This window comes from Cervus canadensis, chromosome 30 (genome assembly GCF_019320065.1).
Source record: "Cervus canadensis isolate Bull #8, Minnesota chromosome 30, ASM1932006v1, whole genome shotgun sequence".
NCBI lineage: Eukaryota > Metazoa > Chordata > Mammalia > Artiodactyla > Cervidae > Cervus > Cervus canadensis.
Genome location: NC_057415.1, coordinates 33,869,540 through 33,896,483, shown reverse-complemented (window position 1 = coordinate 33,896,483; position 26,944 = coordinate 33,869,540). Strand labels below are relative to the sequence as shown.

At 39.9% G+C, this 26,944-nt stretch overlaps 2 protein-coding genes across 9 annotated transcripts in view; both read right to left on the bottom strand.

Annotated features, from left to right (window-relative positions):
* The window catches only part of KIAA1958 (KIAA1958 ortholog), a 120,413-nt gene extending 94,958 nt beyond the window's left edge, over positions 1-25,455 (bottom strand). For 6 of the 8 annotated variants that reach the window (XM_043453373.1, XM_043453370.1, XM_043453371.1 and 3 more), the window contains exon 1: positions 25,327-25,455. The gene's annotated coding sequence lies outside the window, so the exon portion shown is untranslated. Of the gene's footprint in view, positions 1-934; positions 1,180-23,162; positions 24,799-25,326 lie in introns of those variants that run through there. The other 2 variants (XM_043453365.1, XM_043453366.1) reach the window with 2 other exon arrangements.
* LOC122431801 (atherin-like) lies at positions 20,722-26,450 on the bottom strand. The gene is made up of 3 exons (XM_043453272.1): positions 26,336-26,450; positions 25,323-25,948; positions 20,722-20,782 (listed from the first exon to the last, which is right to left on the bottom strand). Exons 1-3 carry the CDS (start codon positions 26,448-26,450, stop codon positions 20,774-20,776), a joined length of 750 nt encoding a protein of 249 aa, XP_043309207.1. The 3' UTR covers positions 20,722-20,773.
* Between the last annotated feature and the right edge of the window lie 494 nt (positions 26,451-26,944).

Sequence of the window (26,944 nt, the reverse complement as noted above, 5' to 3'; positions counted from 1 at the left end):
AATACTTTCTATTTAAAAGCTGAGATGAGAAGGTGGATACATGAACTTGTCAGTGCCTGAATGACTTCATCACAAACACCTCCCAAGCTCTTAGAACCAGTAACTTCAATCAGTTTAGCACTTCCCAGAAATGTACAAAGGGAGTTACTTTCACTGAACTCCAAAGAACAACTTAAATAAAAATGGACTTCAAGACTCCTGACAGTCAAAGATGAGGATGACACTGAGGGGATTAATTCACAGGGATAAGTCAAATAAAAAACGTAAAGGGAGTTTTCCAACTTCTCCCACTCCCAAGGCCCTTAATAATAGGGCCTGAATCCCTTTGTTTTATTCCTTCTCTTTGTGCTCACTCAGATTCAGTAAGTTAAGGGTATGTTTGTTCCTATTTTGACTAAGCAATAAGTCTGCAAAACAGAAACAATAATCAAGGGCACAATGTGGGTTCTCTCACCCAGAGGAAGTACAATTGTGGGACCCTATGAGGACTAGAAAATTACATACAAGAGAGATACATAATAAATTTCCCTTCATGTAACAAGTACTGGGCAAAATTACTTTTATATATGAATAAGTGCAGCAATAAAGACCGATAAAGCAGGAGTAATGGCATCATTAGGAACAGCCAAATAATTCAGGCAACAAACAGACCACCAGTGGTCCCCAGAATCAGCCTACTTCACCTTACTGAGAACAAACCATTATGAATAGATGGAAACCACAGGAAATGCTCATTTTCTCAAGATTTGTATGTTTATAGAGAGGTCAACTGCTGTGGATTCCAGGAGAGAATGTACTTCTAGGGTTTATGGTCCTAGAGGATGGGCAATGGGCGAGTAATGGGAAATCAGAATAACGGAGAAAAGGAAATGTCACAGTCAACTCACAGCCAGCACAGCGCAATGTTCTCTTGCTTATTCAGTATACAGAACACCTGTCCAAATACCTTTAGTGATGGAGTTATCTCTGACACACCAGTTAAGAGTCAGAATGTGTTAGATGCCTCACATACACTGTGCTGCGACCCTCTGCGGAGGGAGCCTGGGGAAACGCCAACGCACGGCGAGGCTCTTCACGAAGACGGAGTCCACAGCGGGTGAGCCACCTGCTACAGGCTGCAGTCAAGGGTCTGTCATAAAGACAACGCCATCATAATCAGGTTCTCAGGTCACCCCAAGAAATTCATTTAGCCCCCTGCGCTGACCAGAAATACACAACTAATACTTCTACCTGAAACAGCCAATTAAAAATTTTATCATTACTTCTACGAGAAAATGCAGTCCTGATTTACCATAGAGAAAGCAGCGAGTCCTTCGGAGGCACCGAAGCCCCATCCAGCAGGGCCCCTAAGGCGTCAGTGCAGCACCTTAGGGTACTGGGGTACTAATGCTCTTCTGCAGTGGCTACTTAAAGTAAAACTTAATGAAACACAACTAAAATTATGGTTCCTTACTAGCCACATGCAAAACGCTCAACAGCCACATGAGACTAATGGCGATCATATCTCTCTAGAAAGAGAACATTTCTAGAACATTTCCATCATCGCAGCAAGTTCTAGACAACACCACTCAACATCTTTATGAAGGAAAGCGTCTCAGAGCACCATAAAAGAGCTCTCTGGGAACAGATGGTAGTGATGATAGCACAACTGTGTGAATGTACTTCATGCCACTGAACTGCACACTTAAAAAGGGTTAAGACAGTAAATTTTATGTTACCCACCCCCAAAAGGCAGACTTCTCAGTTACATTCTCCCCTCATATTCCAAGGTGTGGCACAAAATTGTGGCTAGTTACTAAACTGAATCCCCGTCAACTGTGGGGCTCACCAAAGCCAAGAATTTGTAAGTGGTTCTAAACATATGAAAAAAAGGCTAATGCCTGCAGTCCATGTGCAGGACCACTACCCATGCTCTGGTTTTGAGATTTCACATATCCTTAGTTGGATCCATCCACATCCTATTTCAACAGCATTGTTATTAGATTGTTCTCAAATCCACCCGCCCCAACACACACACACAATTCCCCCTTTCAGAGATGTTAATCCCTTGGCACTAACATTGGTGCCACCATTACATCTTGTTGGCTTTGCATACATGGGAATATAGATGGGAAATGATGGATCAATACTGAAAAAAGGTGGGGGGTGGGAGGGAGGCTCAAGAGGGAGGTGATACATGTATACTCATAGCTGATTCACAATGTTGTAAAGCAGAAACCAACACAACTTTTAAAGCAATTATCTTCCAATTAAAAAGAAATTTAAATTTTTAATTAAAAAATACTGGAAAAAAACAGCTGAAATCAATAAGAGAAATAAGATGGGGTGGAGAGAAACACCAAAAAACCACAAATTCCATTCTTTAGAAGTTCAAATTAGAAATGGTAAATCAGTTTGCTGGACAGAACAAGGGCAGCAAAAGTCTTGTGTGTGTGGGGCGGGGGGTGGGGTTTGACGAAGGCCCCAAGGTAAGAATAGCTCAAAATCTCAGCAATGTGATCTACAATTGTGTTTATTATTCAACTACAAACCTTGGTGCTCCCTCAGTTATGAAATCTTACTCAAAAATCCGGCTTTAACCTATGGTTGGGGGTAGGGGGTTGCCCATTTGGAACATTTGATACATGCAGTGACTTCTAAGAACACAACTCTCCACATAAGCAATGCCTACCCACCCACAGGTCCAAGAATAAAAGTGGAGCCATTTGAATCAGAGCCAACTTTATCACATTTCCATTTTGGGTTTTGATTTAGCATGTTTTTTTTTTTTTTTTAATTTTTTTTATTAGTTGGAGGCTAATTACTTCACAACATTTCAGTGGGTTTTGTCATACATTGATATGAATCAGCCATAGAGTTACACGTATTCCCCATCCCGATACACTCCTCTCACTAAATGGGACCTAATGATTTAGCATGTTCTTTTATATAGAGAGAAATGCTAAAAAAAAAAAAAAAAGAAATGCTAATAACAACTTTATCAACCATGCTTAGGTCATATACACTGAATTTTCTGTGGTTCTGATAAAATACCCACACTTAAACCTTTCCAGTCTGACTGAACAACCTGCCTTTGAAAGAAGCCAACTCTCCGGAAATGGCATCATATGTGTGATGTGGGTTTGACTGTAACAATATAGCAACTCACTCAGATGGACTGTTGGATGGATACTGAACCTACCAGCCCTTATGCCAACCACAAATCTTAAATGTAAGAGCTACTTGCAAATTTCCACTCATGACAAAGTTCCTGTGAAGTCTGTCTGTTAAGACAGAGTAGGACAAACTTAGAGCCTTCTTTTTTTTTTTTTCAGAATTCAAGAAAAGAGTTTAAGATACACATTACCCCATAGGTCTTATCTCATCTGCTGTACACAGTGGATCAATACACCGCACAAGTTTTGGCATCAGACAGGTATGTTTCAAATCCTGGCTCCAGCAACTGCTAGCTGTTTAACTTTCAACAATTCACTTAACCTCTGAGACTCAATTTTCACATTTTAAAGATGAAAATAATAGTAATGGTTACCTTGGTTTTATGGCTGTAGTAAGATAACACATGTAAAAGACTGACATCATGTCCAGCAAAAAAGAAAAAAAACAAGACTTTCAGAAACTTCTCTGCATGACTGCCACTGCCCACTCCAGTCAATCACCTCTCCAGTTTTGCTATATATTCAGCACTCAAGTCACACAGTCCATCCTCAATAAGTGGTCACTATTATTTTTACAGTACTACACATCTCATCCAAACTAGCCCTAACCCCTGACCTCACCTCTGCTAGTTTGCAGATTCACTGACCCCATCTGCTCACTAATTATGGCACCTCAGAGCACACTCTTCAGCCAGCCAAAGCCCCTTCCTCTCTCCACATAGCACCCTGACACCTCCCCCAATAGCTGACTCGGCAGTGCCTGCTAATACTGGGCCAGTTTCATAGAGGTCTAGACTGACAACCTGTACTAAAATGACATTAGAGCGTGTGTTCACACACACACCTTCCAGGATGATTTTGCACAAAGGTTCACTGTTAATCATTTTTAGAAAAACATTCCACTAAAAAATTCTAAACTACCTTCCCTAGGACTTCCGAAAGTGTAAAACAGGATAAGGAAATTCCAGGCCCGAGACCAGACTTACAAACGGCTTATATTTCATGTAATCCAGGACAAAGCTTCTAAAGCCACATGGTTTGTACTTTAAAATCAACATATCTAATAATGCATGTATCTGAAAAATCTCACCATCTTTCCAAAACCATCCTCTTCCCTTAGCATCTGATTCTGACGTCACTTCTCAAATTAGGAGTCTTGAGCACCAAAAAGAAATCAGCTTCTGACGAATGGCAGTAATGATGGGTGGCTATGATGGCAGGAAAGATACCGGCCAGTTGTCATCACACAGCCCTGTATCTTGCTAATTCGGGTCACCCACACTTGTCACCCTGAGTACTCCTATCATCTACTTGACTCTAAAAGAAGTCTGGGCCATGTTAATTCAAATTTTCATTCTACCTATTGTGACCAAAAGACAGATGCTGAACACTAGGTCCACATAATGAGACTGAGTCCCTGTACCAGTGCCATGGGCAGCTATACCAAAGACCCACTAGAGGCTAAGCCAAGTCCTCCTGAGTTAGTATATTCATCTGGCCCACATGTAGACTCAGGGCTGCGTAAAGGGGATAAGCTTTATGGCTATACCCAAGGATCAAGCCACAGAAAAGGAGATAGGACAGATGGAAATAAGGAAGTTGATCTCAATTGGGCTCAACAAGGGTCTATGTCAAAGCAAACAATGAGAATGACTGCACATTTCAAGCCAATCATGGCCACAGTATGGAACCAAGGAGGAGGGAATCTTTCATGGTTCTTTCAAAGGCACCAGGAGCTGAGACAGGTGTAGGAAGCATAGCAACAGGACAGATATCAAACATGGTTCAGGCAAAGGCAAGCTAGCCTAGAGCTACTTAGAGATGGTAGAAATACTAAATACCAAGACAGTATTAAGACTTAGGTGGCTATTACTGGGGAGCAGTTATCAGGGATAAAGCACTAAAACGGAATGTGAGCTACCTCACCAGCAACATAAAATACTAGAGGACAACAAGGATCTGCAGTTTCTTGGGGAAAAGCTATTCAAAATCAGAATTCTATGCCCAGCAGTGATCATTCAAGTGTATGGACCAAAACAAAGTCATTTCATTCAGGGCATTTAAGGGTATAAAACAATCAGCCCAATTCACTTTTACTGGGGCAAAAATAGAGACTGTAGTCTGATAACATAAAAAATAAGAATAAAGATTCAAAACAGGTAAGAGAAAATCAGAAAAACAGAATTAGACCAGAATAGATATAAATTTTTTTTCAAATAGAGAATACACTCTTTTTCAGTGTGCATATACCTTTCTGAAAAATGATAATGCAATATGCTAAAAACGAACTCTCAAAGTTCCAAAACCCCCAAATCATATATAGGTCAGGGAATTCCCTGACAGTTCAATGGTTAAGACTCAATCCACACTCTTATTGCTGAAGGCCTGGGTTTGATCCCTGGTTGGGGAACTAAGATCCCTTAAGTCATGTGGCATGGCCAAACAATAAAATACATTAAAAAAAACATAGAGATCCTATTTATGATCAAAATGTAACAAAACTGAAAAGTATCATAATAATCAAAATAAGAAGCATTTTAAAAATACTATTTTAAATAATAGTGTATAATTTAGAAATACAAGACTCTAAGAATATCACACATTAAAACCCAAGGAGAACAGGCAAACTAATGGACCCAGGAAGATGACTGCCTTATCTGCTTTTATTAGAAAAAGTGTTTCAAAAGATTGAAAATTTTAAAAATTAAATATTAAACTAACAAGCTTGAACATGATACAAGAAAACAGAAGAAAGAGATTATAAAGTAAAGGAGAAATTAACAGAATTGAAAACAAAACAAAGGAGGAGACTGCAACTTAGCAAGTCACATCATAAGGGAGAATAAAGATCAAATATAAACAGCATTTAGTAAGCACCTCCTAGCACCAGGTACTGTATGCCAGAATTGGGGACAGAATTGAAAAGGACCAAACATACGCTGGCGAGGTCCAAACCACAGACGGTCTAGAAAGGTTTACTAGACGGAACACTTGACATTAGCATTTCTAGCTTCCATTTTTAATCTTTGCAGTTTGACTTTGTTCTTATTGGAAATTGAAAGTTTACATTTATTTGTATTTAATAACACAAACTTTTGATGATCTGGGCTTTTTCCTCTTTTAGAATACTTATAGTGAATAGTTACAGTGAAAAAAATCCATGTTACTTCTCACAGTTTCAAGTCTTGTTTATTTCTCTGTTCCTTCGATTTTCTTTCTGATCAGTGCTTCCGCTTCCTCTGCCACTCTCTTATCTGTAGGTTAAGCTTATGGGTGTTAATTTACAAAGGATGCCCACAATTTTTGACTGTAAAAATGTTCACCTAGAACCAATATATCTACTTACCTGGAGTAGACAGTGTTACGTAAGTGGTGGTAAAAGCATCAGATATATGCTGTTGTTTTATCAGACATACTAAATAATGCACAACTAATTCAAAATATCAATTTCATTCTGTCTCTAGTTACTCGAGATTATACTACATGCATTATCTTATCTACAACTGAAGGGTAGTACTTATACTCAAAGCCACTGCTAGGCTGAATTAAATTTCCTTGTAAATGATATACACGTACTTTATCTACCTCTGTCTTTTCTATTTTCCATCTTAAGAGTCTTTAAAATGTAAAAGCAATTTGAATTATCTGCTTCCTCTCTATTAGCCAATTTAATCGATCAAGCCAAGTGTAAAATAGCAAAAAACTGTTTTCACTTTGCCATTTTCCCCAACACATGAAACTTAAGAACTCTTTGATCTTAATTAAGATGACACTACCGAGGGGGCTGAAACACCTCTCCTCTATTAGACTGGTCCACTTCCCACAATATTGCATAATTCGGAGCAAGAGACAAAGTGATGTATTTATATCAGCACTTACTGAAATACTGAAATACTAATTAAACGCTTTAATAATTCAACAATTACATGAACACAGTCCAATGGGAGCAAATCATTCCCATGCGGTTACTGTTTTATCAGAAACAAGCTAGTATAAAAATGTTTTTGAGCTCTAAAAGGTACATCAGTACTTGTGGCAGCAATATTTAACTGCTGGAAATGCCTAAAAGAACTGTACGACTGGAATTTATTTTCATGATCACCACACCTATGTTGCGTCTCTTACACAATATTTATTCTTCCAATAAGCAGGCACTGAACACCTATGTACCAGGCATGAAGAAAGGCAAAAATTATTATAGAAAGTTTAGAAGAGACCCAAAGATAATTCAAAACCGCAACAAGTTCCTAAAGGCCATCTATATTTGCCTCTGATAAGGCTTTTGTTATTGTCAAATAACACTTAAATACCAGAGCATGTGATGCCTCACTGTGTCCAACATGTAAAAACTAGATCATAACTTGCAGTCTGTGACAACATGGATGGATCCAGAGGGTACTGCGCTTAGTGAAATGTAGACACAAAGACAAATAGCTGTACCATCTCACTTATATGTGGAATCCAAAAAGCAAAACAAATAAACAAAGCAAAATGAAAACAGACTCACATACATAGAGAGCAAACTGGTGATTGCCAGAGGGGAGGGGAAGAGGCTGAAGGGTTTGGCAAAATAGGTGAAGAGAATTAAGAGGTACAAACTTTCAGTAATAAAATAAACAAGCCAAAGAGGGTACAGTATACAGCACAGGACTATAGTCAATAATACTGTAATAAGTTTGTATGGGAACAAATGATTAATTCAACTTACTAGAGTGACCATTTCATAATGTAGGTAGATATCTGATCAGTATGTAGTACACTTGCAACTGACATAATATTATACATCAACTTACATTTCAATTAAAAAAATTAAATGATACTTTCAAAAGGATCCTGAACAGTTTGCAATGCTATGATCATAATTTTAGACATCATAGAGTAACATCTAATTTGTGTTAAATCTCATGTTAGTATAATAATAGTATAGATTAGTAAAAGCCACCTGATGTTCTATAGAGCAATCAACAGAGAAATAAATAACGAGTTAAAAACAGCAAGGAATGATATTTCTTCTGCTTTCTTTGAATGTCACTTATTTTAACTCTATGATTATTTTGTTCTTATTTATTTTATAGTTTTAGCTCTTACGTATTGTTGTTGATCCATTTTGAGTTAATTTTCACATTATGGCAGTCACTATGGAAAACAGTATGCAAGTTCCCCCCAAAACTGAAAATCCAGTGGCCAAATGATTCAGCAATCCCATTCCTGGGCATGTACGCAGGCATAATTCACACAGAACCATCATTAAAAAAAAATACACGCGCCCCTGTGTTCACAGCAGCACTATTTACAACAGCCAAGACACAGAAACAACCCAAATGTCCATCCATAGATGAATGGATAAAGAAGATCTGGTGCGCGCACACACACACACACACACACTAGAATGTTACCTAAGCCATTAAAAAGAATGAAATAATGTCACCCAGAGACCGTCATACTGAGTGAAATAAGTCAGAGAAGGAGAAATATCGTATGACATCCTTTATATGTGGAATCTAAAAAGAAATGATACACATGAACTTATTTACAAAACAGAAACAGACTCACAAACTTAGATAACGAACTTATGGCTGCCAGGCAGGGGAAACGACAGGTAAAGGGTTAGGGAGCGTGGGATCAATACATACACACTGCTATATTTAAAACAGATAACCACCAAGGTCCTGCTGCACAGCACGGGGAACTCTGCTCAATGCTAGGTGGCAGCCTGGATGGGAGGGGAGTTTGGGGGAGAATGGGTACCTGTATGTATGACTGAGCCCCTTTGCTATCCACCTGAAACTACTGCAAAATTGTTAATCAGCTATACTCCAATAAGATATAAAAAGTTAAAAAATTTTGTGAAATAAGTCAGAGAAAGACAAACACCACATGTCTTCACTTATATGTGGAACTTTGAAAACAAAGTAAGACAGAAAACCAAAATGAAAACAGACTCATAGATACAGAGAACAAACTGGTGGATGCCAGAAGTGAGAGGGCTAGGGATGGGGGGGTTAAACAGGTGAAGGGGATTAAAAGGTACAAACCTCCAGTAATAAAATAAGTAAGCCACAGGGATGTAATATACAGCATAAGGAATATGGTCAATAATACTGTCATAATTTGTATGAGGACACATGATTATTAGATTTATGGTGATCATTTCATAATGCATGAAAATGTACATCACTATGTAATAAACCTGAAACTAATATCGTACATCAACTACATACTTTTAAAGCAATAGCAGAACGGTAAGAATATATTAAAAACAAAACAAAAAACAATTCTCAAATGTTTAATAATATATATTTTTATGACATGACTTTTAGCTGCTGTCTCACCTTCCAGCTAGACTGAATCAGATTTTAAACCATCCTTATGGCATTGTACATATGCAGGGAGCAAACACAATCTATTGAAGCGAAGCAGTGTGTGTAAAGGGGCTCAATTAAATGGTGGAATGTTTCTTGTAAATTAAAGCCCTACTGAATAATCATCTTCCATGCAAATTATCTTTCATGGGGTGTTCCAACAATGTGCCATCATCATATGTAGCCACTTTAATACATGCTTATTTGTAATGCTTGACATAATGAATTCTCCCTCTTTATTCCATAGAAATGAGAATGAGAATTTAAGCTTTTTAATTTTTCCTTGCTAGACTGCCTTTGTGAGTGCACCAGTAGTGAGACACTATTTTTTCAAAACCTATAGTGCAGAAGAATGATTTATCCAGATGCACACTACTAGCACATTTATCAGAAACAGCAGTTTAAATGGATTTCTGATGAAGAAAAAAACCATATTATCCTCTCCTCCTTCAACAAAGTAAAATTTCCCTGGATGCCCATAAGCTCACTCTCCTAATCCTTATCTCAAATCTTTAAGGTTTCTATCCTTAGACAAAAAGTCATATGCTAAAACATAAATACACAAAATAGAATTTGTTAGCATAATGCATCAGGGGTCCACATATTTCCTAAAATTTATACAAAATCAGATGCTGCATGTGCAAGTGTGCACTTTCTGAGAAGGCAGTTTTTTATTCTTTTCAAAAAATATTTTATTGAAATATTACTGACTTATAACATTGTGTTAATTTCTGCTGTGCAGCAAAGTGATTCAGTTTTATATGTATACACATACACATTCTTTTTTCATATTAATTATCTATTATGGTTTATCACACAGTATTGAATATAGTTCCCTGTGCTACACACAGTAGGACCTTGCTGCTTGAGAATGCAAAGTTTTTAATCTGATTCCTAAAGGGGTGAAAAAAGACAAAAAGATTAAGAATTAACAAGTTAAGCTAAAAGATACACTCTCACAGAGTCACAGTTGATGGTACAAGTACAGAAAGTTTGACTGATGTCCAACGGATACAAATTTAGTTCCCTAGGTGCTAACATGCTACATGTTTATCACACAGAACAAAGATGTCTACTCAAAGGGATCAAATTAAAATACTCATAGTCATTTCTTTAAACCTAAAGAGAGATCCCACACATCCTTCCTAAGCACTCCAGATTAATTACATGCATTTGAAGTATCAACTGAAGCCCTGAAAAGAATAACTGACAAGGGTGTTAAGGGGGACTCTGAGTCATATCTGAGGACAAGAGCCTGGTGTACCAGCAGAAGGCTGGTCAAGAGAGGCTAATTCATCGGCACAGTTTCATGTTTCATGAAGGTCTCTGTAAACATAAGGTTTCCTTCTCCCTCCCCCTAAATGGTCCTAAAAGTCCTTAGCTTAACTATTAACTAAATCATAAACACTAAACTGCATTTTACTCAGAAGTCTTTCCAATCACTCTAATATAATGAACTAGAAAAATTCCCAGGAACCTTTAGGTTCAATTAAATACCACAACTGCTACAACAGCAATATACTACCGAGCACTTCAGTACCCGAGTCCTGTTAGGAACTCACTACCAAAACCACGACACTTCTAGTTAATAAGCGCCATTCCCAGGCTCTATTCAAAATTAATGTGCCCACAGAAACCCTAAGTAACAATGCATGATTTTGCAAGGAAGGCAGAACTTTCTTATAAAGCTAGTGTGGCAGAAACACTGCTGACTGTATTTGCATTGATCCAAATATGTTAAAAAAAATTTTTTTTTTAAAAGCAGCTTGAGGAAGGACTACTTCTGAAGACATAGCACTGAACAATATCAACATTGCAAAAAAATTTCAGTTTTTTCCGAACGAGTATAAAGCAACAGAATCTTATGCAATCCACAAATAGGCAAACACACAAAATACATTAGGGACATTCTGTGTGTGTAAAACTATCTTTAAAATAAAGAACACAAAGAAAAACACAATTAACTTTTTTTCCCTGCATTTTTAAAAATAAAATGTCACAGTACTCTGTAAGTTTTATTTTTCATATTTCAAACTTTACCAAAAGCTTTCCCATATGATATTTTGGAAACTGTCATTTTCTAGAAAAAAAAATTAAATTGTTAATTCTTAAATACAACCATTACGTGAGCTCAATGGCCTTCAGCCTGTCTTGAGTTTAGGGAACAGCCAAATACTAGAATTCTGGTTATATACCTCAGAGGGCCGAGTCACAGCCTCACGCATCACTCTCTATTTGATCCCCTTGCCCTAGTGTGTCCATTTAAACAGAGTTCTTTACTGTCCTGACCTACATACTCACAAAGCAAAGTGCTCGCACGCTCCAGTAAACAAGCAACCTTTCCTAGTGGTGGCTGGACACTGTCCTTTACCTTTTACCACTCATTCTGCCCCACGTTTCACCACGTGACCCACTTAGACCTAAGACAAGTTTCTCCTACTGAAATAAAAATAAACATTATTTTCCATGAACTCTGATAACCATCTGAGGGTTTACAGTGTAAGTGCTACAATTGTTGTTGTTCAGTCGTTCAGCCGTGTCTGACTCTCTGCGACCCCGTGGACTGCAGCACGCCAGGCTTCCCTATCCTCCACCATCTCCCGGAGCTTGCTCAAACTCATGTCCATTGAGTTGGTGATGCCATCCAACCAGCTCGTCCTCTGTCATCCCCTTCTCCTCCTGCCTTCAGTCTCTCAGCATCGGGGTCTTTTCTGATGAACAACACAGTGTGAGTGCTACAACAGCACACTAAAGCCACTGTGCAAGTTAAAATGATTAGGCTGTGGTGCTGGAGAAGACTCTTGAGAGTCCTTTGGGCTGCAAGGAGATTATACCAGTCAATCTTGAAATTAACCCTGAATATTCATTGGAAGGACTGATGCTGAAGCTCCAGTACTGTGGCCACCGGATACAAAGAACTGACTCACTGGAAAAGACCCCGATGCTGGGAAGGATTGAGGGTAGGAAGAGAAGGGGGCCACAGAGGAAGAGACGGTTAGACAGAATCAACGACTCATGGACATGAATTTGAGCAAACTCAGGGAGACAGTGAGACAGAGGAGCCTAGTGTGCCGCATGTAGTCCATGGGGTCACAGAGTCAAACACAACTTAGCAACTGAACAACACATTCTCAATGAATTCCTATATGCCAGCTGCGAGGTCCAAGTACAGAGGTGCACATAGACGCTCAATAATACAAGTGTCTGTTGGACTTGATTTTCTCTAGGACCTAGTGTTTAAATGCCTTCCCTTGTAGACACCTAGACCTCAATAATAATCTGTCCTACGTGCCTCACATTCTGCTCACATAAATTCATTTAATGTTCACAACAGCCCTGGGAGGCATATACTTAGTACACTGTGTGCGTCAGTCGTGTCCAACTCTTTGTGACCCCGTGGACTGTAGCCCGCCAGGCTCCTCTGTCCATGGGCTTCTCCAGACAAGAATACTGGAGTGAGTTGCCATTTCCTTCTCCAATATTTAGTATTATATCCTTTTTATAAATGTGAAACTAAAGCACAGAGAAGTTAAGTACCAATAAGGACCAGAAACAAAATTTAAACCCAGGCAGTCTGAGTCCCAAATCCAAGTTCTTAACCAGGGTGCTAGTCAAAAGAATTCATTACTATCACCATATTTGCTACAACAGTTCTGTGCTGAGAAGGTATCAACAGAACAGATTTAGACATTATTATTTGCAAGGATTTTCAATTTAAAAATTAGGTAAATTATTAATCATAAAAATCACTAAAGTGTTAGAAAACTTCATATAAAATGGTGCTGAAGCATACAAACACCTACAAAAAAGAACTAGAAGCCCAAGTTCTTTTTCTCCTCTTGATCATTTTCTTACCCATAAAATATAGGGGCTAAAATGTAAAACAGATCATTCCTACAATGTACAAACACTGAAAAATTAATCATTAAAAAAACAGCTATGCAGAACTCCCTGCGGCCCCAGTGATTAGAACTCCTAGCTTTCATTGCCGAGGGCCTGGGTTCAACCCCTGGTTGGGGAGCTAAGATTCAGCCGTGTACGTGTGGGTATGTGGGTGAGTGAGTGAGTGAGTGAGAGTGCGTGTGTGTGTGTCTGTCTGTCTGTCTGGTTTAGTCACTCAATCATGTTCGACTCTTTGTGACCCATGGACTGTAACTTGCCAGGCTCCTCTGTCCATGGAATTCTCCAGACAAGAACACTGCAGTGGGTAGCCATTCCCTTCTCCAGGAGATCTTCCAAACCCAGAGATCAAGCCGGGATCTCCTGTATTGCAGGTGGATTCTTTACCAGCTGAGCCACCAGGGTGGAACAGCCAAAAAAAAAACCCCAAAATGCAGCAACTCCTCAGATGATTCAAGACACTGCTGCCTACCAGCAGATTACAATCAACTTCAGGAGGATCTAAAGTACTCAATTTGTAAAGTATTCAAAGACAAAGATATCCTTTAAGTTTCTTTAAAATCTTTTAAGTTTTAAAATATGTTTACTATAAAATATAGCCAAATTATAAGCATTGGTGCTATAGTGGTGAGCATAGCTGCCTTCCAAATTATAGAACATTTAACAAAAAGAAAAATATAATTCACAACCCAGGACATTAGCATTTTAGGGTATTTTCTTCCAATCTTTTCCTTATGCATTGCTTTATGTAACTATCATTATTAAGCAGAGAAAGAGGGAGGGAAAGTAGAAGAGAGAGAGATTTTTTTTAACCTCAACAACTTATAGTAGGCATTTTTCATGCTACCACAAGGCCCTACATGGTCTGTCATCACCCAAACCCCCAGTAACCTGTCCAAGCTCATCCCTTGTAACTCTTCACTCCTCTTCTCTACAGCAGCCCTTTGCCTTATTGCTATTCCGAGAACACCAGAGTCACATTTCCAACTCTGGCCTTTTGTACTTTCTGTTTCCTCTGCCTCAGATGTTCTTCCTCCATCTACCTCAGTGTCAAGTCCACACACTTTTTTTAGGTCCTTGCTCAAAAGCCATTTTCTCAGTGAAGTCTTCTTCAGCAACTGAAATGTCAAGCCCTCACCCTGAAATGTTTCACATCTCCCTTCCCCACTTTACTTTTTTCCATCTTAGCACTTACCCCTTCTGTATTATTTTCCATATTTATCTTGTTTATTCTGTCTCCTCTACTGAAAGTTCAATGAGGGAAGGAATTTTTCTACTAATTTCCTGACACTTAGAAAAGTGCCTAAAATAGAAAATGCCCAATAAATATTTGCTGGATGAATAACCTCTATAATCACCATTTTAAATGGCTATGTTCTATCTAGTCCGTCAAATGTTTACACCAGGATTTATCTAATAATTTCCCTTATGATGGATATATTGGTTATTGCCAATCTTGCACTATTCTATATAATGCTTTATTGCAAGGGTCATCAAGTCTTTTCTGGAGAGGGTTAGCTTGTGGACGTTTTCTGTAACAACTTAAATTTGCCACTAAAACAGCACAAAAAGAGCCATAGACAAGGAACGGCAGTGATTGGACTGGGGCTGCATCAGGCCAGATTTAGCCTGTGGTCCCTGGTCTCTGTTTCCCTCAATCCATTTCTGGAGTATCTTTTCCTATCTTTGCAATTACTAGAATCACTAGATAAATGGGTATGAATACATTTGTGGGTCTTGATATATTTTATCAAACTGCTTTTCAAAATGATTACCATGAGGAAGGGAAACAAGAACAAAGCCACACTGCTGGTGGTGGCGTCAACAGATACGACTACTGTGAAAAACAAACAGTATTTACCAAAGCAGAACATATATACCCCATTCTTCAGCAGTCAGAGTATCTGTTTTTCTTCAGAAAGGCTGTGTTAAATACTGGAAGGAATACAAGAGGTTCTGCAGGGGTGCTGATAACATTGCTTATTGATCACAGTGCTAGTCACAGGTTCAATCTGTAAAAATCTATCAACGGTACACACAACACACTCATTTTTGGATGTAAATTATACAGCAAAGGGGTTCCTAACGTGCCATCCCCTAAAACACGCTGCTTTGGCATACTCATTATTTTGAACTGATGGCATTTGAGAATCATCAGATGCACAAAAGGCTCTCTGACCTCCTTCTTTTTAACTAAAAGCAGGTCATAAAAGTTTCCCATGAGAAAGATGCCCTCTTTATACAGGAAAAGAAGAACATCTTATCACTGGTAACTAGGAGTCAATGCCAGAATGGATCTAAACAAACCTACTAAAAAACCCTTATCTTCAATTAAGTGTCCCCCATTTACTTCCTAGTCTGACAATTTACAGGCCCTAGCTAAAACTCCTTTGCCTTACGTCTTCTCTACAAATTTATCATTTGTTAAAAATACACAAAAGCTCTCAATCCTAACTGCTTCTCTGGGTCTTCAATTTCCTTGTGAAGATTCCTGTGTGCACATAAAAATACTAGCCAAATTTGTATGCTTTTCTCCTATTCATCTGCCTTATATCAGTTTAACTCTTAGGCCAGGAGTTGCATTAGTCTTTCCTTAGATTAGCAGTAAGAAAAGAGAACTTGGGGGGCAGTGAAAAAATCTTGACAATGTCTCTACTATCTGCTTGGATTCATCCAGATGCCAGGAGATGATTCCTCTGGCAAATTTCCAAAAGCAACTGAAATGCCACCTTTACTTAAACTACACATTGGGTCCATTTTCATTAAAAAGGATTAAAATCTTAAGTTTTGTCCAGGAGTTAAATTTTAGTCATATAGAAATGCTGTAATCTAGAGTTTCTTGTTTTTTTTTTTTTTTCAAGATGCCACATAAAGAATATTATTGAATCATAATTGTCATGAAAATGTTAACAACCTAAGTTAGAAAAGAAACTCTCTGAAGCAAATATATAAGGGCGTATTATATATATATATGTGTGTGTATATATATAATATATATATATATAATAAAACAAACTACAAAAGTTGTTAAATTACTGCTTATCTTCTTTTTAAACCCACACAGATACCTGTCCTTCTCAATCAATAGGAAAAAAAAAAATAATATCCAATCTAATAACAAAAAATCATTCAAAGAAGGAATAAGAAGTTCTAAGCAAGCAGGATAGTGGCAGAAGCTTAGTTTTGGACTCTCCTCAAATCTACTCATAAAAACAGATGGAGCAGACCAAGATACAGACCCACACATATGCTCAACTAACTTTTTACAAAGGTGCAAAAGCAGTTCAACGGAGGAAGGACAGCCTTTTCAACAAATGCTACAGGAGTAATTGGACATCCACGGGCAAAAATGAACCTCGACCTAAACCTCACACCTTAAACAAAAATTAGCACAAATTGGATCATACACTTAACTGCAAAACAACACAGGAGAAAACCTCTGAGATTTAGGGCTAGGCAGAGTTTTTAGACTTGAACCAAATGCAAAATCCATAAAAGGAAAAATTGGTAATACTAAAAGTTTTGCTCTGTGAAAGCCCATGTGAAGAGGATCAAAAGACAACTATAGACTAGAAGAAAGGATCTGCAAACCAAATCTCTGACAAAGGATTAGTATCTAAAACATATAAAGAACTCTCAAAAGAGTAAAACAAGCAAACAAAAAAATCCAATTAGAAAACAGACAAAAGACATAGACATTTCACAGAAGAGGATATACAGATGGCAAATAGGCATATGAAAAGATGTATAACATCAGCCATTAAGAAAATGCAAATTAAAACCACAATATTATTAAACACACATCAGAACAGTTAAAATGAAAAATAGCAACACCACCAAATGCTAACTGATGGGGAGAGACTGGATCACTTATGTACTGCTGGTGGGAAGATAAAATGGTACAGTCACTCTGGAAAAGTTTGGTAGTTACTTAAAAAATTAAACCTGTGGATTTCCCTGGTAACACAGTGATTAAGAATCTGCCTGCCAATGCAGGGGACACAGGTTTCATCCATGGTCCAAGCACTAAGATCCCACCAGCTGGGGGGCAACTAAACCTACATGCTACAACTAGAGAGTCTGTGCACCACACCAAAAGATCCCACAGGAGGCAACAAAGATTCCATGTGCCACAACTAAGACCCAACACAGCCAAGTAAAAAACATTAAAAGAAGAAAAAAATATGGCAAATATAAAAAATTAAAAGAATTTGAAGGAAGAGACATAAAAGATAAGCAAAGAAGATCCAACATAAATTTAACAGAAGACCTCAAAGAAGAAAATAAAAAGAATGAAAATGAATAAATACTAAAATATAGAACTGATGAAAATATTTATTAAAAAAAATTGAGCCAACATAATAAAACACACTGTATATCTGGAAAACTTAACAGAACAGACAACATTTAAGATATATTCTAGTAAAATTATCTGCCTTTAAAGATGAGGGGAAAAGGTCTTTTGGGCATCTAGGGGAAAAGATAAGACACTTAAAAAGAAAGAAAATCATACTGGTATTAGACTCTGACAACAACATTTTTTATCAGAATACAACAAAGTAAGACTTGGCAAACTACAGCTTATGGGCCAAATATAGCCAACTTTCCAGTTCTGTAAATAAAGTTTTGATTGGAACACAGACATCCTTGTTCATTTATATATTCCCTAAGGCTGTTTTGCACAGATGCTCATGTTCACACTGAGTTGTGTCTGACTCTTTGCGAGCCCATGGACTATAGACCCCCAGGCTCCTCTGTCCATGGAATTTTCCAAGCAAGAATATTGGAATGCACTGCCATTTCCTACCCAGGGGACCTTTCTGACCCAGGGACTGAACCTGTCCGTGTCTCTTGCATTTCCCGCACTTGGCACACGGATTTTTTTGCACTGATATGGCACAAATACTTGTGACAGTGACCTATGGCCCACAAAGTATAAAATAATTACTATTCGGTCTTTTTAAGAAAATATTTGCCAAATCCTAAACACAATAGCATATTTAAGATTCTTGAGGGAAGAAAATGCAGGCCAAGTAATTATATTCAGACAAACTGACCTTCAAGTACAAAAGCCACAGATAAACAGTTTTAAATATGAAAGACAGAGATAATATTCACATGAGCTATTTATGAGGATTCATTGAGTTTCAGACTATCAAATGATTACAGAAGGCTTAACATAAGGACTTATGCTATAAACTGAATATATGCAACTGGAGAACTAAACCAATGATGGGCAAAGGAGACAGAGTAGTATGTGATTTGTCTGAGGCAAACAGCAGAACTGAGAAATCTTGGGGAGCAGGAACTGACTGATTCAGGAGCTTGATTATATATGGAAAATAGGACTGAGAATAAGGGAGAAGTCACAGATAATGCCTCAATTTCTGGACTGGGAAAATGAATGGAAAGAAAGCTAAGGAATACAAGCTAGGGAATACAAGAAAAGACACAGATTTTAAGAGAAAGGTAAGTCAAGTTTGGGGCATGCTGAATGTGAAGTGTTTGTGGAATATCAAATGACTGTGTCCAATTGGTTGGTACATACATCTGGAATTCAGCAGAGATGCCCTGAGTGGTTATCAGATTCAAGAGTCATCAGCCAAGGAAGGTGTGAAGTGATCAGAATGGTGTGTAATTTACCATGCAAGTTATCAAGATCAATATCTGAAAAAACACCACCAAAAGAAACAGGTTCTTAGAATTTGTAAGAAAACAGCAACAGCAGTTTCATCATATTTGGCTACATGAGATTCTCTTGCATTCGAAACCAATGATTAAGACTTTTCTACTTAAAACTATCCAAAATAAAGCATTTAATATGAAGGGTGAATAAAAACAAAAGAAAGCCTTTAACTACCCATTTTGGTTATTTTTAATGCATACAAAGTTGATGATGTTGCTGTCTATTGGGCCCTGCACTCAACTGAAAAAATGCTGAGTAAAAAGGTATTAAATAGATGAAAACTACTATAAAATCACACACAGAGTGATGTATGTATCTATGAAAGACAAAATGAGTGAAAGTCGCTCAGTTGTGTCCAATTCTTTGTAACTCCATGGACTGTAACCCGCCAAGCTCCTCTGTCCATGGAATTCTCCAGGCAAGAATACTCAGAGTGGGCAGCCATTTTCTCCTCCAGGTGGATCTTCCCCACCCAGGGATCAAACCCAGGTCTCTTGCAACGTAGGCAGATTCTTTACCATCTGAGCCACCAGGGAAACCCATGAAAGACAACTGTGAAAGAATAGACTATTATGAGCTGTAACTGTGTTCTCCCCATTTCATACACTGATGTCCTAACCCCCAGTACTTCAGAAGCAGACTATATTTGGAGATGAGGCCTTAAAGAGGGCATTAAGATAAAATGAGGTCATTTAGGTGAGTCCTAAGGATACAGAATGATGTCTCATCAGAAGAGAGGAGATTAGGACACAGAGAGGCACATAGGAAGGACCATGTGAAGATATCTTAGGAAAACAGGTATCTACAAGCCAAAGAGAGAGGCCTTAGAAGAATCCAACGTGGCCAACATCTTGATCTGGGACTTAAAGCATTCAGAACTGTAAAAAATGAATAAATTTTTGTTGTTTAAGTGACCCAGTCTGTCTTACTTTGTTTCAGCAGCCCTTGCAAATGAATACAGGCTGGAGAGAGAAAAGAGTGTCTTAGTTGGGTAAGAGTTCGCAGATATTGATAATAATCCAGTAAGTATGAAGCCTCAAAACAGCAAAGTAGAGCTTTTTCTATGTGGTGACTATGGCTTATATACAGCAATAAAAATGTTCAACCAGCAAGTATTTACAAGGGAAAACAGGGAAGATATTGGCAAGGGAAAAGTGAAGGGATGTGACACTGGCAATTAGAAGAGGACAGAAAAGGTTAAAGGGTCAGTTTTGAAAAAAACCAAGAAGAGACAGACAAATCCAACCAAGATGTGTCCTATTCCGGAAATCTGAATTAAGTAAAAACATAAATAAAGTAATCCAAAAACAATTCAGCCAAGCAAGGGAGAGTGAAGTGAAGTGTTAGTTGCTCAGTCGTGCCTGACTCTTTGCGACCCCATGGACTGTAGTCTACCAGGCTCCTCTGTCCATGGGATTTTCCAGGCAAGAATACTGGAGTGGGTTGTCAATTCCTTCTCCAGGGGATCTTCCTGACCCAGGGATAGAAACCAGGTCTCCTGCACTGTAGGCAGGTTCTTTACCACCGACTGAGCTATGAGGGAAGCCCTATTTATAAAAGAAAGTCTTTCAGGGTTTCCATACTGGAGTGTGTAGCCTTTCCCTTCTCCAGGGGATCTTCCCAACCTAGGGATTGAACCCAGGTCTCCCGCATTGCAGGCGGATTCTTTATCAACTGAGCTATCAGGGAAGCCCAATGGGGGCAACTCTGGATAATTCTCCAGAATTCAAAAGAAATGTTTTTTTAAATTTCAGCTAATGGAATCCTTGATGATTAACAAATAAAAATCAATTTTCAGGCATGAAATGAAAAGATACTTGCAATGGGTATTAAAAGATAGACAGCAAAAGGAGAAGGGGACAGCAGAGGATGAGATGGTTATATAGCGTCACCAACTCAATCGACATGAATCGGAGCAAACTCTGGGAGACAGTGAAGGACAGGGGAGACTGGTGTGCTGCATGCAGTCCATGGGGTCTCAAAGAGTTAGACACGCCTTAGCCACTGAACAAAAACAACAGTTTATGGAATTCTTTGGAAGCTATTTGTGTGGGTTTTAAAAAAACAAAGCAAAGCAAACAAAAAAAACCAAACAGGTAACAATTACTAGCAATTGCACCAATTCTTGCCCAGCATACAGAGGCCCAAGAGGAAAGTAAGGTGGAAGGGAAAGCTATTCTCCAACCTGAAGACCTGCTCCCTGATGCCGGGCCAGTCCACATTCAAGCAGATCAGAGGGGGGAAAAAGCTAGGAGAAAAATCCACCATTTTATGGTAAGACTTTTAATGTTTTAAAAAGTTTCTTAAATGATTTAATGCCTTCTTAGAAGTTTTTAAAAGTTCTTTTTCACATAAAGTTGCACAATTTATCTTTTGATGCTACTTTTCTTTCATTACAAAAGGACCAATTGCTGATGTCCTAGACCACATCCCTTTGCTTTCTATATTAAGTGTGATAAAGTGTTTCTGAAATACATCTTCTTTGTCACTAGAGACACTGGTTTTACCAATATGCAATACTCAAAAATCTCTTTAACTGTTTAAGTGTGAGACTGTGCAAGACAAACCCGAATAATGCTGCATAAATTGCCTTCCTCTAGAAAAGGGTATTAAACTTTGTTGACACTGGCTACAAAATAAAATGCAAAAATTTGCATTTTCAGTACTTTTAGTTTCTTGACCTTTATTTGAATTTGAGACTAAGCCTTACCAAACAACAGAATTTACACTGTAACTACCCAACCACAGTCCTCATTATGGAATCTATGCAGTGCATTTGTTACCTAGGAAACAGAAGAGCGCACAGGCAGAGTGCAATTTCAGTATAGTTAAAGAATTCTCCAATCATGCTGGTAAATAAAGTCCATAAATCAACTAATCAGAAGCTAAGTCAAGAAGCACCACAGAAGGGTTAAGCTCTATGGAAACTTTTTTCAAGGCAAAAAAGAAAACCTGTGGGGTTTCTTCAGGCAACTATGTGGATCTCTTCAGTAAATATTATGAGCAGGTTTCTTTACAAACACAAACTGTCAAAAAATAAACTGTTCAAAATAAATGGCTTCTCTCCAGTCTTCAGCTTCTCTATTTTTGACAGTATTTAAGAGAAAAAGCTTCTGTAGAGCCAGCCTCATACATCTGGTAGCAGAATATTAATCCAAGTATGAATCCTGCATTTTTCCATGAGAAGCAGGGGTATGTACTGCTCTTAAACAATGCAGGGTGACAAAGGCTGGAATGAGAAGTCACTGTCCACACCTCCGACAGTCAGGCCTGCTTCCCCAATCTACAAAAGGCTGCCTGAAAAGAACCTGAAAGTCACAGAACTTATATAAAGAATGTAACTGTTAACTTTGCAGCTCTCCCCGTGGTGATTACTAATGATAATACTAGTCATTTGTGGGTTCCAGGTAACATAAAGTGGCCATTCTGAGTGTCCTTTAATGGCAACACACTAATAACTCACAAACAGGAGAAGACTAGAAAAGCCTATGGATTTTAAAGCCTTTCAAATTTAACCATGGACAACTTAAGTGTTTAAAAAAAAAAAAAAGAAAACTGATAAATACCAGATCCTACTACTCAGCTACATTTAAAATCCAGATTTGCACAAATTCACAATTTCTGGAAGTAGCATTTGTCATAATATCAAAAGCAGCAGAAAAAGTTTAAACCATGAGATGTGAGAAATAATTTACATCTTCCTAAACACCAATATACCAGAAGAAAAATTAGTTGAAATATGAAAGATTATTTGGAACGCTGATTAACTGAAACAGTACTGTTAATTATAAAAAAGCAAAATATTTAATAGAAATAATATCTACATATCAGAGTCAAAAAAACAAAAACAGACAAAAAATCTAGGTGTTTCCTTTTAGCCAGCCCAAATAAATACTCCATGCCAATCCCAGAAAACTGTTAAGACACAGCTGTAACTCTGCCAAGCAATTGTCAATGCAAGGCCACACTTTCTTAATGTTTAGTTTACACAGTGACTCTTTGTTAAACCTTAACGTTACAACTGAGAGCCCTGTAAACCAATACAATGTGTTAGCTTACCTTTCTTAATACTGGGAAGAGCTGATGAGGAGTTGTGTATCTGAGAGATGAAACTGTGGGAGTGTTTTAGAACTCCATTCCATCATTCATGATAAAACCTGAACAAATTTCCATACTTAACCTCTTTGGGCCATCCTTATTAGAAAAGGAAGAGGCATCCTGCTCAAGGGTTTTACCAGTGCCTGGTAGGGAGCCCTGTGCAGAGTTTAAATTCATTTCTTTAATCTAGAACAGAAGTCAAAGCAGGAACTAATCAAAGAGGTTGGCATGGTCTTTGTTAGATGTAGCCTCTTCTAAGTTTTAAGAGTACAATAATGTACACTCCAGGCATATACAAAATTGGGCATGCAATAATATTAATCTGTTAATGTAAAACTAGGACAAGAATCTAGGATACCTTTTTCTCCTAGAAAAAGACCACCATTTTAGGCATACTTAAACTGTCTCCTCTTTATAATGACAAAAATCAGTTTGCTTAATTGACGCTACTGTATATTGTTTTCTGACGAATTTCTACATCTTATTTAAAAAAATTTAAATAGCAAATATTTTTCCACCATCATAATATTCCTTCATGTTTGGATGATAATACTTTCTATTTTTTAAGAAAGATTCCATTTCCTACAAATAGCTATAGATATAACTTAGTGTCCACAAAACTTTTTTTCCTTAATCTCCTTGGTAATCATCAGATTTAAGTTTGTCAATAAGGATTCTCACACAATAGGCAAAAAAAAAACCCTCCAGAAATGAGCAGGTAGACAGAGGTTAATGCAAAGATATAAATCCATACCTGCGTTAAAAATCTGAACAATTAATTTTCTGGGCGCTCACTCAACTTTATTATTTGAGTATCTGAAAATACATAGCAACCGCCCATAAAAAACTGAGATAAATAATATAAATCAGAAATATCACCCACGATACTTTTCAAAAATTTCATCCACCATATACAACCCAATAGGTTATAAACAGAGAATATAGAAATACAGCTAATAAAACAGGGAAAGCACAATCACAGGAGGAAATGATTACTTCTAACATTCATGTTCTCCTCATATGTCGTGAAAGGTCTCATATCTTAAATCAGCGAAAATAAAGATTTTAGCCTGAACGGAAAGCTAGATAATTGTTTATCGCACTCCAGTTTAACTAACCTCCACTAGGGAAGCTGTCTCTACCTGATTTGTTTGTTAACTATTTAATAGGTAGAAGATTCTGTCATGTTAATCCTAAGGGGTCTGGGAAATAACAAAACTTTACCCCCTAAAGTTATATATATACAAATATACATGTATGTAAAATCACAGCCATAGTCATCTTTTATTTCTTGCCTTTAAGTCCCCACTTAATCTTTAAAAAACGAAAAAGAAAAAAGGAAAACTACCGGAAAACTACAAAACGTTCTTTGATTTTGATTTGATTTTCGTCAGCCCAACCTCCTCCTACCGAGGGAAATCTATATCTCGATGTATTTGATAACAAACACAAACCACTGTGCGCAGCCTCAGACCGGGTGGGGGGCGGAAGAGCCCTTCGGAGAAAGCCCTCCTCCGTTAGGAACAATAAATAAGGGACCGAAGCGATGCACGTTCCTTCACACACGCCCCAAAACGCATCTCGGCGAGCCTCGCGTGAGGGGGAAACAAGTCGGGCAGAGCTCCGAAAACACCTCTCTCCCTCTCTCTCCCGTAACCTTCTCGAGACTTGGAAACTAAGAGAGCAGATCTTTTCTCTCCGCTTCCCGCCCTCCTGCCCACCTCCAACAGACCCTAGAGCTGGAGCGGGCGAGCCAGACTCGCAGCGCGCCCGCGGCCGCTGCGACAGGAGACAGCCGGCGGCGGGCCGGCCCCGGAGCGACAGCCCAGAGCCGCGGCCGCCGCCGCCGCTCGCCCGGTCGCCGGGGGTCCCTTCCCGCACCCCCAGCCCGTCGCAGGCGACGTCCGGCCGCCGGCTCTCAGCCCTGACTCTCGCCTTTCCACGCCCCCGCCCCCCCCCACCCCCGCAGAGGAACAAAAGGAGGGTTCAGCCGGGTCACCGCTAGGCCGCCGAGGGGGCGGCGGTGCGGACTCCAGCGCGGCCGCCCCCCACACAAAGGGGCTGCCAACCCCGGGGCGCGGCGTCGGCGCGCTCGTCCCCGCCCCGCGCACGGGCTCTCACCCACCTGCAGGTGTCTGTGCGTCTGTCCATAGGAACGCGGGCAGCGAGGGGGGCCTGCGGGAGCGGGGCAGAGCGGGCTGGACGGGGCGGGACGGAGGGGAGGGACGGAGGGAGCGCGGCCGCAGGGTCGGGGAGCGAAGGCAAGTGGAACGGGGAAGGCCACCGGCTCGCCACGGACAGCGGGGCGGGGGGCGGGGGGCGCCAGCCTGACTCGGCCGACCGGCGCGCGCCGCTCCGTGCGCCCCGGGCTCCGCGCGCCGGGCTCGGAGCGCGGCGGGCAGGCGGGGGGCGGGGCGCGGGCGGGGCGGGGCCGGCGCGCGGGGCGGGGGCTCGGACCCCGGGCTCCAGCCGGCACCGGAAACGCGCCGTGGTCCGCGAGACCCACAGGAAGTGTGTAACGGCACCTCCCACGACGCGCACCGAGCGAACGGCCGTCGCTGCCCGGAGGCGGTGTGGACCGACCTTCCTGCTACACACACACGCGCGCGCGCGAGCTCGGTCTCCGCAGCCCGACAGGTGTGGGAGCCACGATCCCCACTGCGTTCTCAAGTGGGCAGCACCCCTTTCCGGCCCGATTCCCGGGCCAGCGGTCTCCGCTGCCCCTCGGAGCCCTGCACAGCTGCACCCTAAAAGCCAGGATCAGACCTTGCAAGACACTCCGTTGGTCAGGCGTGTGACACCTGTTTTAACGCTCTGAGTGGAATCACCCCTACACCCAGGCATTGGCAAGAATACCTGCCATCGACAGATGTGCAACCTGCAGTCACGCTGCGCGGTGGAAGTTTCTAATCCAACTACCACCACACGCACCCATCCCGTGGAGGGAGCCGGATCTCTGAATAACACCTAAAACACACTAAAACCGGGGAAGCATACAATAACACCACCTAGACACCTGGGCACTAGGGAGGTAAGGCTGGACCAGGTGCCCTCCACCTTTATTTTATCTAGCAAGCGTGGCCCGTACTATGTGCTTGGGGCTCACACTAAGTGCTTAGCGAATACTGATTTACTTAATCCTAAAGATGCTACGAAGTGGGTGGGGTTAGCACTGCCGCTTTGTAGAAGCGACACAGAGATCTTAGAAATCAGCCCAAGATCAGAGTAGCTGGAGGAACTCAGATTCATCCCAAGTAGTGTGCCTCCGTGCTTTTCTCTTCCTACAGCACTGTCTCCAAAGTAATAATAATGATAATAAATAGCGTTTAAAGCATATCTGGTTAGCTATATGTATATTGACCTCATCCCAACTGTGACAGGGAAGCCGCAGGCCCTCCTACCGTGAGGTAGGTGAGGGGAAAGAATATGAATGAGCAGAAAAAGAGAGTAACTTCCGAACAAAGAAAAAAGGATTTGTAACATCTTTGTCTGTCAACATTCCTCCTGGTCAAGGCTGAATTTAAAAATCTGTAAAAATTTTTGATAATGTGTCCAAAGAAGCCCCGATTAATTGCCACGTGTTTCAAATACATAATCCTGTGGAAAAATCGAAACCCTGTGCACTGTTGGTAGATAGTAAAATGTGTGCAGCCACAATAGCAAATACTAGGGAAGTTCCTCAAAAAACTAAAAATGGGCTTCCCTGGTGGTCCAGTGGATCAGACTCCATGCCCCCAGTGCAG

What these genes read in the sequence shown, in the direction of transcription:
- LOC122431801 (XM_043453272.1), bottom strand. Translation starts at nt 26,450, where the DNA reads ATGAATCTGAGTTCCTCCAGCTACTCTGATCTTGGGCTGATTTCTAAG. An exon ending in CGTAGCATCTTTAGGATTAA is followed by an intron (nt 25,949 to 26,335) that starts GTAAATCAGTAT and finishes CCTGGCTTTTAG; the next exon opens with GGTGCAGCTGTGCAGGGCTC.